Source organism: Stegodyphus dumicola, chromosome 4, assembly GCF_044657685.1.
Source record: "Stegodyphus dumicola isolate Sdum_Otavi_A_Nest chromosome 4, ASM4465768v1".
In the NCBI taxonomy this organism is placed as follows: domain Eukaryota; kingdom Metazoa; phylum Arthropoda; class Arachnida; order Araneae; family Eresidae; genus Stegodyphus; species Stegodyphus dumicola.
The window spans coordinates 70,496,101-70,511,728 of record NC_140771.1 but is presented as its reverse complement, the minus strand read 5'-3'; the positions used below and the strand labels follow the sequence as shown (position 1 = coordinate 70,511,728).

The 15,628-nt window shown below is 31.8% G+C and overlaps 1 protein-coding gene across 1 annotated transcript in view; it reads right to left on the bottom strand.

Annotated features, from left to right (window-relative positions):
* LOC118182637 (uncharacterized) overlaps positions 1-15,628 on the bottom strand; it is a 45,177-nt gene that overhangs the window by 13,051 nt on the left and 16,498 nt on the right. The window contains exons 3-6 of the mRNA XM_085815066.1: positions 9,806-9,877; positions 9,422-9,548; positions 8,682-8,853; positions 8,348-8,553 (exon numbers count right to left, since the gene is read on the bottom strand). Coding sequence (XP_085671192.1) covers positions 8,348-8,553; positions 8,682-8,853; positions 9,422-9,548; positions 9,806-9,877 — 577 coding nt within the window. The remainder of the gene's footprint in view (positions 1-8,347; positions 8,554-8,681; positions 8,854-9,421; positions 9,549-9,805; positions 9,878-15,628) is intronic.

Here is a 15,628-nt window from a genome sequence, read left to right as displayed (position 1 = left end):
AAGTCTTTTTTTAAAACTATTACTTTACAGCATATATTTTTAAAAATTAAGAATAATTGACACATTACAGTACATAAACAGTTATCAACCAGTCTTTAAATGCAGTTGCGTGCAAAATAACGTAAACAAAGAGATAAGATTTTCTTTTCCAAATGTGAAAACAATCCAAATATTATATGCGAATAACACAGATGTAAATTAAAAACTAGAAAGGGGAAATGTAAACAAAACTGAATGACAGGATATATAACCAATAAAATTCAGTAATTAGTACAACGCTTCATCACAAGGCATGCAGATTAAAGGAATTCTGCTGTAATTCTTAATACTTTTTTTTTTTTTTTTTTTTTGTGTGTGTGTGTGTGTGAGAAACAAAGATAAGCGTACCCGTGAACATATCATGAATCTAAAAGAATAAAGTAAAAATTCTAAAAGGCTGGAACTCATGTATGTTGGCAATAAATACTGTATGCTGTTTTGTTACTAGAAGTTTCTAGAAATGCTGTATGTCTTTAAGAAAATGCATTAACCAGGGTTGCCACTCAAACAGGAGAATGAAATTCCCTGACTTTTCCAGGTTTTCCAGGTGTGTTTCAAGAAAATTCCAGTCTATCCGCGTAATGTACGTTGGCTGTGCTAAGAGGTAAATTAATTATGGTATTACTTGTATTGTGTAGCAAATTCACTTAATTATTCATTAAATCCCAGAGGACATTTATTCTTAATTATTCTTGGTATACTTTGTTTGATAATTTTGTTTAGTTTTCCACTTAAGAAACTTAATAAAATTTAAGATATATATATATTGGATAACAAATGTATGTTTTATTTAATTATTACTCATGATCATCACCAGTTTAACACGAGGCTAATCCGGTTCTTATAAATCACAATGCTAAATAGTTAAGTTAGATTTTAGGTAAATTTAATTTGCGTGAGGTATGTTCTTAAAAGGCACCTTAACACTTGAAAACACAAATATAATTATAATAGTTGTTGTTTTCTCCACTGAAGATTGAGATTAGAATCTTCCCAATCTGGAATAAAATAAGGCTTTTTTTGCAGACATTCTGCAGCTAAACGAAAGAAAGAAATCTATTTTAATAAATTGAGGTATTTTATATTTATTTTGCAGCATACATAAGGAAGAAATATGTGCATTAAATTTCGTGATGGTATGTCATCATACTGCTATAATTAATTTCAGGATTATGCCAGAGAAAATTTCCTGAAATTTGGAAATATTATTTACTAATGATAAATAAATTTAGAGGGAAGAAGCAACATTAAATTATATGAATAACATAAAAATAATTACTTAAAAATTGAATTAGAATAATCAACGATATTTTAGGGAATATAGTTATATTACATGGCTAGCCTAGATGACTGATTACTATTTTTTTATTTTACTGCAAAGTGGCAAGGTATTTATTAAAAAGAAAAAGGTTTAAAAAGATTTTGCGGTAAAATTCTAATATACGTTAAGGCTTTGGCACGAGTTTGAAAATTGTCGCCAAGACCAAAATGACCCGTTTACTGCGCATCAAGATGTCGCCAAATCCCATTATTATCTAACCAAAGAACGTCTATGTAAAGAAGAAAAGGTTCCATACAAGTAAAATGCTATTACGCCGCTAGAATGCGGAGGGAAATTTTGCCAAGGGATTTGGCGACGGAACCTGGCGGCCAGAATTTCCCTCTCCGCGATGTGTACAGGAAATTGAGAAACACGTGTTAAGAAGAAACGCTTTTTGACAAAAAGAAAACTACGAAAATCCGTTTTTAAATTATTGCGAAAAAATCCAAGAAGAAACGTTTTATCAAAGGACGTTTCTTCTTAGATTTTTCGCAATAATTTTAAAAACGGATTTTCGTAGTTTTTTTCCCCCTGAAAATAACTAATCCATGAATTAATTTACTTGCGCCAAAAAATATTTTCTTTTCCTTTAGAGTTTAACCACTTGCGCTAAGACTAAACTTCACGGTTGCGGTGCCGTGCGCTACAATATAACAAGCCGTAAAGTGTCTCATTTACGCCGCTCCGCATCTGCGAGTGCAATCCAGAGCTGTAACTCGAGAAATAAACAATCTCGTTGTTAGGCGTCGTGTGCACCACGTTATTTTCAGTTTTGCGATAAATGCTTATCGACGTGGTGTTCACGTCGCTCGCGGTTTGAGACAAAAGCATCTTGACGTGCGTGGCACGTCTTTTTAGCGCAAGTGGTTAAAGAAATTTTAAACGATATTCATTTTATGAACTCTTGATCACGTGACCTTCGAACTTCGACACCGGTTTCGAGCTTTGGTGACAGATATATCAGACATGCACAGCTGTTTCTCTCTATGATGGAACGGAGCCACAGCCACGTCAGTTGCAGAGAGGTTTTCCTTCTTTACAATACATATTCTTTGATTCTAACCTCCATAGTACCGTATACTAGGATTAAACCCATTTTGTTTTATACGAGAACAGGTACTTTCTTTAGTTCATGCACTGCACATGCGATTCTCGAGAATACTGGAAACCAAAAGTTGCGGGAAAGTTGCTTTGCCTTTCTAAAAGACAATCAAATTGGAGCTGCGAAAATTGGCTCTATGCCAGCTACCCGAATGACACTCACGTGATACATAATTCGCCAAAAAAGTTACCTCTTCCGACGTCGGCGCAAAAATCGCTTTTTTTGGCGGGATCGTTGTATGAACTTCCCTGACTTTTCCAGATTTTGACAAAAATACTTAAATTCCCTGACTTTTCCCTGAATATTTTGGTCAATTTTCGAATTCCCTGACTTTTCCCGGTTTTCCAGGTAGCGTGGCAACCCTGGTTATACTTGCAATATTGCAGGCTCATCTATCCATATTATGCTTTAATAGTAATTACAAAAATGTTAAATGAGGGCTAAACTCAGAAAACATAGATAAAATTTTGTTAGGTATTAAATGAATTAAATAAATACGATAAAATATGTGTATACACTGATTTACGAACATACATTATCATAATAATACCTGTTTATATATATTTAAGGTAGAGTGCTCCTTGAAAAGGCAAAAGTTATAAAATTTATGTACATATTGTCCGCTGCGCACAAACGCGAAAAATGTGCAATGCTATTGCCGGGACTGGAACCCTAGACAGACGAGTATGTTTCCATTTACACCACAAAAACAAAAAGGAAGGAGAAAATAGCCTTAGTTCATACATTTAATTTATTAATTTAATATTTAATTTTTTGTATGTTATTTCCTAAAATTACTATTTTAGTATTGCATTGATTTTTCTTAGCTAAGAGCATGGATTTCTGTGCAGGGATTGTACTGTCCATGACATGCAGTCCTTGGGAAGGAAGCTATGTTACGAATTTTGTATACATGTAAATAGTTTTAACGAAATAATATGTAAATTGAAGTATCTCTTGGATAAAACTTGAAAGGCCTGAGTATTGAAACTTCGCCAGAAAAGTAAGTTTACAGGGGCAAGTTCATTTAACATTGAAGTACACTCTGCGCAAAAAAGAGGGGACAGTTCTATATCTCCACTGGGTCGATTGATGAAATTCAAGTTGCGCTTTTCATGTCTCAAAAAGCGCAACTTAGGATATATATTAGATTTATGTATAGCAATGCTCTAACATAGGTATTTTGAAATAAAATCGGACATTTTCTGAGATGACTTACCGATCTTTCGATGCTACGACTCAAATTATGCCTTATTACATTGAATTTTACATGCCTTATTACATTGAAATTTGTAAAATTTATGAGAAACTTACCGAGAAATTAAAAAATTTATCTTGGCGCATTATTTTTTGCGCGAAGAATAATTCACTCGGAAAACTTCTTAATTTACGGACATATTCCCCCCCCCTTTTTTTTTTTTTTTCAATGTGCACCAGCGGAAAAAAAGGGTGCATCGTTCCTTCTTTCAAAGTGGTTAAAGAAATTTTAAACGATATTCATTTTATGAACTCTTGATAACGTGACCTTCGAACTTCGACACCGGTTTCGAGCTTTGGCAACAGATATATCAGACATGCACAGCTGTTTTCCCTCTATGATGGAACGGAGCCACAGCCACGTCTGTTGCAGAGAGGTTTTCCTTCTTTACAATACATATTCTTTGATTCTAACCTCCATGGTACCGTATACTAGGATTAAACCCATTTTGTTTTATACGAGAACAGGTACTTTCTTTAGTTCATGCATTGCACATGCGATTCTCGAGAATATTGGAAACCAAAAGTTGCGGGAAAGTTGCTTTGCCTTTCTAAAAGACAATCAAATTGGAGCTGCGAAAATTGGCTCTATGCCAGCTACCCGAATGACACTCACGTGATACATAATTCGCCAAAAAAGTTACCTCTTCCGACGTCGGCGCAAAAATCGCTTTTTTTGGCGGGATCGTTGTATGAACTTCCCTGACTTTTCCAGATTTTGACAAAAATACTTAAATTCCCTGACTTTTCCCTGAATATTTTGGTCAATTTTCGAATTCCCTGACTTTTCCCGGTTCTCCAGGTTTTCCAGGTAGCGTGGCAACCCTGATTAACTTCAAGCATCAAACATGTCATTAAAATCGCTACATAATCATTGACTGCCGGGAGACAGACAAATGGAAATAAGACATCTTGATGCCAAATGAAGAACAGGCTGTTGGTATCTAGCATGATGATGAATGTTTAGTTAACCTAATTGTGATAGAATTTCAGTTTGAGAATTTTAATTACTATTTTTACCACTACTTCCTGTAAAGAAATGCAATGTGAATAATGACTCTAAGAATTAAAGATGTGATAATGGTGCTATATGATACAATGTCTGCTATACACCACCATCTAAACCAGCGGTCGTCAACCCTTAGAACTTCACAGACCACTACATATATAATTTTATATTTGGCAGACCATTAATATGAATTTAAAAAAAAAAGGTAAATACATTTATACAATAATAATCAGCAAACTACACATATTTGATTCACATTGAAAAATTACATGAAAAGTACAAAAATCTTACCTTCTCGCATAGAAAGCTTATCATTTCCATATCACTGAAAAGGAACTTCATGAAAAGCAAGAACAAACCGGCAAATGCAAAGCAATATCAATATCAATAAACTGATAGTGTTATGCTCCAAATTTTTAATTTTTGTAAACATAATAATCATTGCTCCCTCAGCAATGACGCCATGGATAAACAGTTAGACAAAACAAAAACTCAAACTTCCAGTGATGTAATTGTAAACAAGAATGCAGATGGTTCTCATAAAAATCCATCAAGTTGCCTATTGACATGAAGAAAAACTGCATCATTAATGACTACAATTGCATAGGTTTGTAATTCAAAAGGAAAGAGGATTCCAGTTTGTGCTATTATTCATAACAGCTGCATATCCATGGATGCCAACTCTCACTTTTAAATGTTGCTAGATACACCTGTAAAAGTAGCTAAAACATCGCTAAATTCAGAAGGAATTTCGCTTAAAGTAGTAGCTAAAATTTAAAAAAAAAAAAAAAAAAGTTTAATCCATATTTCATAATAAGTGTTGTTACTTGTCATTTTTAAAACTGAATCTTCATAAAAATACAAATCATGTCCAAATTTTTCTGCAGACCATCAAAAAGTCTTCACGGACCACCAGTTGGCAACCACTGATCTAAAACTAAATACACGGGGTCTTCTTCTAAAGATCTTCTTGCATGTTGGAATTTCAATATGAAAAACACATTCAATGATTTTAAAAGGGTGGCTACAGAGCTTGCAAAAAAGCTGGTGTTTTGGGGCACACCATAAAAGGCAAAGTATGAACATTTCTCAAAAATGGGCTTCAGCATTAAATAATGAAACAGGTAAGGACAAATATATCAGATGCTTCATCTCCAAAAGAAAATTTTTAGAGAGAAAAAAATTTCAACTCACCAATACTCGGAAGAGATGTGCAAAAGCTGAATGGAATGAATAAGAGATTTATTTTATACTCAACCAATGTATATATTGTGAACCAAACTGCAATAATAATGAAAAGCACACCTATTAAGAATATAAGTGTCAAATAATAAAATTTCTCTTACACAGAACTCTGTCAATTGCTAAAGAAATATTTAAATCGCTGACGATCAATTTCAGGAAACTAAATTTGTGTCAAGATTCTTTGAAAGAAAATCATTCAGCAATTGTTACTGATGGGGTTGCAACATTATTTGGGCGAAACAAAGAGGTATCAATACTACTTAAACATCAGTTTCCCAAAATTTTGCTTTTGCAATTCACTAATCTCAATCAGAACTTTCTACGTCAGATGTAAGACACAAAGAATTTCCATCATAAAAAAAAACCACTTCAAATTATTAATTAATAAACTATATTAATAGTGTCACTAGTTCCTTATAAATGCAAGAGAAGAAATTTTAAAAACCAGGAGAATTTTAGATAAGTTGCTTCAAGTTTCGATCAGTTGATAGGCTGTTCAAGAATTAGCAGAATTTAATACAGAATTCCAGGCTCATGATAACACATTTTATTTTGCTTGAAGAAAAATAAAAAGTCAAATTCGGAATGTTTTTCACAGGAGATTAAGCAATACATTAATTGGAAATTAATATCACCTAGTAAATTTTTAAGGTAGTTTGATAGTGAAACAGAAATAATAAATTTGTGGGAAAGATTCAGACTGTCCAATGCACATCAATAGCATCTTTCAGAAAAGACTACCTCGTCTACTATGCCTCTTTTAAATGCAATTAAGAATATCAGAAATTCAAGTAGTCACTATGAAATTAATGTGTGAAAACCACACTGTAATCTGTATTTAACTGGGTTGTCAGAGATGAATTTAGAAGTAACTCCAGTAAGTGCTTTACTGTATTTAAGGACTGTCAGATTTAATATTCATAAAATCAACAGGCCTTTTTTTGAATCTCTCAGCTGGTTTTTAAAAGTACAAGATAAACATCAAAAGCAGACGAATCAAGATGATATTAGGGAACATAATCTCAAGCCAATCTGTAAGTCATTATGAACTATATGACGGGTAATGTTGATCAAATCTTTTGTCCACTCATACATTTTTTCCTTCCCGATTTGAAATATGAAATGCTGATTACTTGAGAAATATGGGTACTTTTCCGTTTTGCCGGCACAAGCGATAAAGTCGCCAGTAATGGTACAACCAATGCCAAATGAAATATCCTCGTTGGTAACTTTAACATTTACAAAACAAGTCACAGCCATTTCTTATCAGATTGATTGTTTCTTTCAATACTGACATAGAATTTTCATCAGGTAGTTCAATTTTATGCCCTAAGGCCATTTGCGGAAGGTAATTAAGTCAATTAAGATGCAACCTCACTGCTCACCCAATGGCAAAAATATAGAAAAGCCAAAGTCAAGGGTTAAATTTATCAATCCTAATGAGAATGCACTAGCGAAGTAAAGGACTGCAGTTTTAATTTCTGAGTAAGATATTTGTACCAATTGAAATAATTCTTGCATTTAAACTTGTATTCCAAATTAAGATTTAACTTGAAATTAATGTAGATAATTACTGAGAGAATTAGATTTTTGTAGCGTAGTTTATGCGAGATAAGATCACTTGGGGTCATGTGATATGAACCGGTGAATCAGGATGTTGTATGATGAAAGCATAGTAAATTCTTAAATTGTCTTTTTACAAATTTATTGGCTTTTTTACAAAATTTTAAATGACATTAAAATCTTTATACTTTCAAAATAAAAATTCTTAGAACTAACATTTGTCAACACTTTTTTATGTGTACACTGTGTGTTTTCGCCAAGTCTACTTGGCGAGATTTGCAATGGCAAAACGGAAAAGTACTCAAATGTGTAACATAGAGTTAGAAACATCTTTTATTAAAACAATCATGGTGCAAATCTTCATAAAAATTATCAATTGGATATAGCGTACATTAAAATATATTTAAAACTGGAATGGTCAAGAAATGCATTTAATGCTTACATTTTGCTCAAATTCCTGGGAAGTTATAAACTAAATAACTTTAATGGATAAATTAAAAGATATTGCATTCAAGGCAATGCTAAATGGGTTCTATACAAACCAAGGTGCAAGATAAATACCCCCCCTGCAAAAAATTATCTTCTGTGCAGTAACAACAACTTTCCCAAGAAAGCAGATAAGATAAGAATGGCTGAATAACATAATGATCCTGCTAAATAAGTTTCTACTATACAAAATACTTCACACTTTAATGACACTTTTCATTTCCAAGAACATTCCCAAAATTTCAGAAATCACACTTTTGAAAAAGAGAAATGACTAATTCTTCAGTAAGACAAATAAGCAAACAAGTTTTTACTATTAACTTACTGCTGATGTGAATAATTTTGCTGATTACGCAAAGGCAACCTTGGAAGTCTCGGTTGTTGCTGACGCTGTTGTGGGGACTTCTGTGCTTGATGATGATGATGGTGGTGATGTCTATGATGATGCTGCTGGTATCCATTTCCATTCCGTATATAACCGTCATTCCATTCACCATTTCCTTCATTATTACGATTACGCCTTTCCTCACGCTTTGCAAAATGAACAATTTATTAACTACAGATAATCATTATCAAAAGCTTCAACTTCATGAAACAGCATTTTAAATAAATCTTTTTTTTAAAGCACAATATCAGATAAAATAAATTTGATAGCGTACTTTTCCACTACGATGTGTAGCAGCTCTCTGAATTTGGCGTAAAGTATCAGCATATTCTTCCATTTGAGGAGATGGTCCACTAGGAGAATGCATTCGATGCATATCATCTACTGTCGAATCCGAAGGGGTTCGACTAAAGCCTTTATTACGAGAAGATCTAGAATACTGTTCCCTGTAAATTGATGGAAAAAATTTACATAAAATCCATGTTCAAATTAATTTGTCAATTACCCATATTTACTGTAAGTCATACATAGATTTAGTTATGCTTATAATTTTTTTGTATCTGTTCTTGCTATATAATAAATTGCTTAGTGATACAGCTAAAAGTAATTTATGAAAGCAATTATGTGATTCCTGCCATTAATTATAATGTCAAAAAAATTGTTAAAAGTATTTTGATTTGATCTTTATAATAAATTTCTTATTTTACAAATAAAAATTTTTAAACTCAGAAAACAAAAAAAAAATTAAAAATCTGAAGTACTTTTTCAATAATTTTAAATGTTTGAGATAAAAAAATATACAAATGAGTGACAATGATTCTGATGCAAAATCTAATTCTGATGTATCCCTAATTGTACAAAATTTTTCTGATCCAAAATTTCTTTGTTATTAAATTACTGTATCTTTTTCTGTGTCATAATTTTAAAGAAATCAAAAGAGAAATACAAAGTATTTTTACATAAAAATATTTCAAATAAACACCATACTTAAGACTAGTTTATGGAATATTTAACCTTTTTAATTGCTGTAATTGATTACTAAGAGATGAATTAGTTTTCATAGCATCCTTCAGAGCCCCTCGCAATCTCCGAATTTCTTTCTCAAGTTTTTCTATTTTATCTTTTTGTTCTTCTGATGTATCTACAATAATAAAATTTGTTAACTACAATATTAAAAATATATATATATAATTTCACATAAAAGCTTGAAAACTAAAACTTCTTTTATGCATATAAAAGTGTAAATTCACATTAAAAATAATTTCAGATATAATCAAATACACAATATAACAAAATGTTTTCAAATATGCAGAATACAAAGCAATAAAAAATACATAATAATTCCTTATTTTTTTAGATGCTCAGTTTTTTTACCCCTAAAAATAACATGAAATTTACCTTTTTCCACATTTTTCTCCACACATTCCTTCGGCAGAGCAGGCATACCAGTAACAAGTTCAAACAGCAGTTCTGGAGGAGGGAGAAGAAGATTACAGCTATTTTATTACAATTGGTTAAATTTATCTTAATATAAAATTAGCACAATGTATACTACAATACTAAATGATGAACAACTTTTAATACTTCCATTTAGCATATCTGATTACAATGCATATTTAAAGAAATGTAAGACACTTTGAGTTATAGTTCTTAATCATTACAATAATATTAGACTGTTACATTATTTCTAAATTATTATTTGCATACAACTCATTCAGCATGACATATAAACAACTAAGCTATATTTAAAAAAATTACACCATGGTCAACTACTGATATAAAAAATTATGAAAGGAAATAAAGATTTGTTTTTTATAACCAAAACCAACCCCAAATGGATGAATTAATATTTTAATGAAAGAATTCCAATGAGGTATTATTATCAACAGCTTTGATTAGTTTTACTTTTTGTTTGATTAGCAGCTTGCTTTTCTGGTTATGGTACACATGGAAATAAGACCTTATTAATGAGTTTTTATCTTCAAGAAAAAATTTTAAAAAATTATATGAAAACAATGAAAGAAATTTAAAAGAAAGAGCTTTATGAACTTAATAATTGATATTTATCATATTACATAAAATATTTTTTAAAGAAAACTATCAGCTGAATAATCAATTTTGTTTGGCCTAAGAACAATTTACACAGCTATATTTAATTTTGCTTATTATGGTACACAATTATGAAAAATTTTAATTATACCATTTATTTGCCAGTCTATATTTTTCAGTATATATAACTAATGTCTGGACTATTAAAATTACATTACTGTAATTCAGACTTTTACGTGCAAAGTCAAGAAAAAATGTACATATGCAAACTGAAATTATTTTAAATATGATTTTCAATAGACTAGAGTTAAACAAACCTCATACAGCATAATCTGAATATTAAATAAGGACAAGGGTGTTTTTCTAGGGATATGTAGGGGTATGCATACTCTTAAACATTTGTAAAATTAATGGGACAAAGTAAAAATTATAAAATATTGGAGCTTCCAATAAACTAACACATTATGGATACTTTTAAGAATTTTTTTTTACTCTCTTCAGTTCATTTCGAATTAGAGCAACTTTTATTTTAATAGCGAAATATGCTAAATCAGAAATGAGCAAACATTTGCTGGTCAAAGGCAAATTAAAAGAATATTTATTTATATATAACATATACATCTCCTTTTCTACTTTAATAATTTTTTTCTTCGTATTTTTCAAAGGACTGATGATCTTTTAACTTTCTCTATTTTTGTTCTACAAAACATAAATCAACAGAAATAGCAAGCATAGACAGCTTTCAATCGGTAGTGTTTTTAAAGCAGTTCTTTGTTAGTTATAGCTGTAGATTAGCACCAACAAGTGATATTTTTATCTAGGGTAGCAGACATATGGGAATCCAGTACAGTCAAAAGTCGTTAATTCGGACCTCAAAGCTACAAACTTTCTGCGCGACCTTTACGTCTGCAAATATGCATGTGCGCATGCGCATAATATGTTTACACTTGTGTGTTTAATGTACAATGGACGGTATAAGCTAAGCTAAAATTATCTAATTCAGTTAATGTTGCAGATTGCGTTGTTCCTTAATCTTCGAATTGGATCCGGCTTATTATTTTTTGCAGACTGTTAGAGCAATTTTATAAAAGCAAGCTTGAACTTTCGATTATGTCAAATAGAATTTCCGATATATATTTACTAATATGTAAAGGATCTACAAAGCGAAAGTATGTTTCGAAGTCCATTAAACAAAAAGTGGAATTGCTGCAAAAAATGGATAAAGGCATATTCTTCATTTCTCTATCAATTTCACACTGCTCTGCGGCGGGAAGGGGGAAGGGAGAACGCCGCGGCGTGCAATGAATTGGAAGTTAATCTGTCAGCACTATCCTTATCTTCAGGGCAGATGTTTTTATTTTATTTGGCTTATAATTCCTTACTAAATGTAGTATTTCATCTCGATGTACTCCGTCTTTGATATGATTTAAATCAAATTCCTCGTCATTATAATTCACTTCCGATAAAGAAAAAAGTGACGCAGAGGTTATTGAAAACAAAAAAATTTCAGGTGACAAATTAGTCGGTATTCTCGACACAGCAATTATAGGACTTGAACAGCGGAGCTTTGCAACTGAAGAAGAAATTATGTCTGTTTATAGAATTAAAGAGAAAGTATTATCACATAAAACGAAGCAACTTAAACAACTTACATTGAAAGAAATGTTTAATAAAGTAACCAAATAAATATTTTTTTTTTTAGTGTAAATTTTGATACTCTTTAGATCATAATTGTTCTTTATTTCATTAATTACGGTTTCATATTTTTAGTTTTATAATTTCTGCATGCCATCTTACCAGATTTAAACTGATAATCTATAATCCGGAAAAATCGATAATCCCGACAAGTTCGGATTAACGACTTTTGACTGTATAAATGAATTAGACCTCATGTGTGGCAGACTGCACATTTTAAGCTCCAGCCAGCGGCCTTTTTCTTTTGGTGCAAGTTCTAATATTATTGATTGCGTACGGAAAGATTGCAGAGATATAGCATCATTGTGAATAGTGGTGAAATTAACTAAAAGTATAGCATATCTAGTGCTTTTTGGGTTATTCATAAAATATTTCAACCCCAAAATGGCTACTGAAAAACATAAAGTTGATTCAGAGTGACGTGCTTTTAATGATGAATGGATCTAGAAATATTTTTTTACAGTTGTAAAAGATAAACCAGTGTGTCTGCAGTGAAGCTGTAGTAGTCTTAAAAGAATATAACATTTCCCGTCATTTCACATCTAAGCATCAGAAAATTTCAATTACGAAGCAAGTCCGAATATGAAAGAAAACACAATGCAGAAGTCTTTGTAAAAAGTTATCAGGCCAACAAAATTTTTTTAAGAAGGTAAAAGCTCTCAGTGATGAGGATTCGTTAAACAATGCATGCTCTAAGTTTGTGATGTTTTATGTCCAGACAAGAAAAATAATTTTCAAAATGTAAGCTTATCTCGAAAAGCGGCGACTTGATAAAAATTTGACATCACAATTAGAGTCAAAGATAGGACAGTTTAAATTTTGCTCCATAGCTATGGATGAAAGCACTGATATAAATGATACTGCTCAATTAGTGTTATTTATAAGAGGTATTGATGAGAACTTAAATTACTGAGGAATTGGCTTGCATGTGTTCTTTAAAAAAGAACTACAATAGGATGTGATATTTTTCATGAATTTCAAGAAGAGCTTTTAACTTTGAAATAGCCTATCTATGTAAGAATCTCTTACACAGATGAAACCCGTGCTTGATGCAGTCGTGAAGCTTGCAAATACTATTTGATCTTGTGGGCTTACTCACAGGCAATTTCGAGATTTTCTTCAGTCCGTTCAAACTTAATAGTCTAATTTACTACTGTTCTACACAAAAGTGTGGCGGCTTAGTGCAAAATGCGTTTTTGAGCGAGTTTGGCAGCTGAAAGATAATTTTGTATCGTTCTTCCATGAGAAACAGTGTTCTGCGGAGTGCAAAATGTTAGAAGATATAGAATGGCTTTCGGACTTCTTGTCTCATTTCCCGAGGTTAAATTCAATACTCTCAATAAATGAAGAGAAGCTTAAGAATTATAAAGATGGCTTGAGAAAACTGCATTTTGAGTTCAAACACAGATTTCAGTGCCATTTGAACAGAACTGGATATTTTTACCATGTCTTTCAATGTAAATTGTGAAGCAGTGAGGTCAGTTTTGCAGCTAGAATTAACTGAGTTGCAATCTAACAATCATCTCAAGCAATTGTTTTTAAATATGCCAAAGTTAGAGTTTTACAAATCATTATCGAAAGTTAAGTTTCCCAAATTTAATATCTCACGACCAGAAAATCAATGCTATGTTTGCTTCATCTTATACATGTGAACAAGTGTTTCAACTATGAACCTTAGAACTAGTGTTTTCAACTATGCGAAAGAGTGTTTTCAATTATGAACCTTAGAAAGAATTATTTCAGAAGTAGACAGAGATGAGCGTTTAGCCTTGTTCTTGAAAATTAGTACATTTCACTTCGAGCCTCAATATAAGAAACTTTTTTAAATGAAATCGCAATTTCATTCATCTTGTTAACATATTGAAATTGTAATACAGTCAAAAATCTTTAATCCGGATGTCCATAATCCGGAATGATCTATTATCCAGACCTCAAAGCTACAAACTTTCTGCGCATGCGTAAATGCATTGTGTGTTTACGCATGCACATAATACCTTTACACATGCGCATAATACGTTTATGCATGAGCATTTAATGTATAACGGACGGTATAAGCTAAAATTATTTAATTATCTATTTCAGTTAATGTTGCAGATTGCGTTGTTTCTTAATCTTCGAACTGGATCCGGCTTATTATTTTTTGCAGACCGTTAGAGCAATTTTATAAAAGTAAGCTTGAACTTTCGATTATGTCTGTGACGCCATCCATTGCCCGCCATAAGAGGGCACTGTTTAATCTTGCTAGTTTTTCTGTATCATAATATATGTTAGTGAGTAGGAATAAAATGTGTAGTCGTGAAAGGTAGCATCGATCTTTTGATGAGTGTGGAGTTCAATTTCTGCCCCCTTCACAAACGAGGTAAACATTTTTTGGTGTCAGGAAGTGGAGTTAGGTGAGAATGTGATGGTAATAATGTGTATAATCGAATTTTGTGAGAAAAAATAGTGTGGCGATATGGGAATATGTGTTGCGCAGAAATCGAAAGTGAAGGCGTTCCATCGTGTAGATTGTGGTGAGTAATTTTGGTTTGTTGTAATAATATTTAGTGTTAAATTCTGTTTATTAGTGATGTGTATTGAGGTGTTCCTACTTGATAATCTGAGTTGATAGTGTCTGTGTTGAGTTTGATTGTATTCATTTTTGTACTCATTGTGTTCTAGTTGTCAATTCAAGGTTGTATTTTTCTTTGAATTAAGATGAGTCTGAAGTCGCTTAAGTCATTAAAAAAAGACAAGTTGACGCTCATCGCGGAGGAATTAGGATTAGTAATTCCAAACGGGGCGAAAATTGTTACTTTGAAAACTTTAATAGAAAGTTCAGAAGTTTGTGCAAATGATGCTGAATTTGTGCAAAATGTTATTGATAATATTCTAGAGGAAAAAAAAATACAAATTGAGAAACAAAAACCGGAAAACGAAATTAGATTAGAGTTAGAGAAAATAAAACTTTCTCAGTTAGAGGCGGAATTAGCTTTAGCTAACATTAGAAAAGACGTGCTACAAACTCCAAATGTTGAGACGGACAACTCAAATCAAAATATGGAAAATTTAATTAAAAGTATAAAAACATTAACAATTTCTGTATCTACTAAAGCAGAATCCTTTAATCTCTTTTTTCAAGCAATTGAAAGGGCTTTTAGGACAAAACAAGTACCTGAAGATTTAAAAGCAGAAATCCTATTAAATATTTTGGGAGAGAAGGTCACTAATTTAAGGGTATATGTGAAGGAAGAAGATATTAATAATTACGATAAACTAAAATCCATGATTTTAAAGGAATTTCAACCAACCCCTTAAGAGTGCTTAAATAATTTTCGTTCTACGCAAAAATTGTCATCTGAGAACTTTGTACAGTTTGCATTAAGGTTAAGTGCAAATTTTGAATATTATTGTCAGTTGAGAAATGTAAAAGATTTTAAATCGTTATGTGATCTTATGATTTCGGATAAAATATTCAGTGAACTTGATCGTGAATTA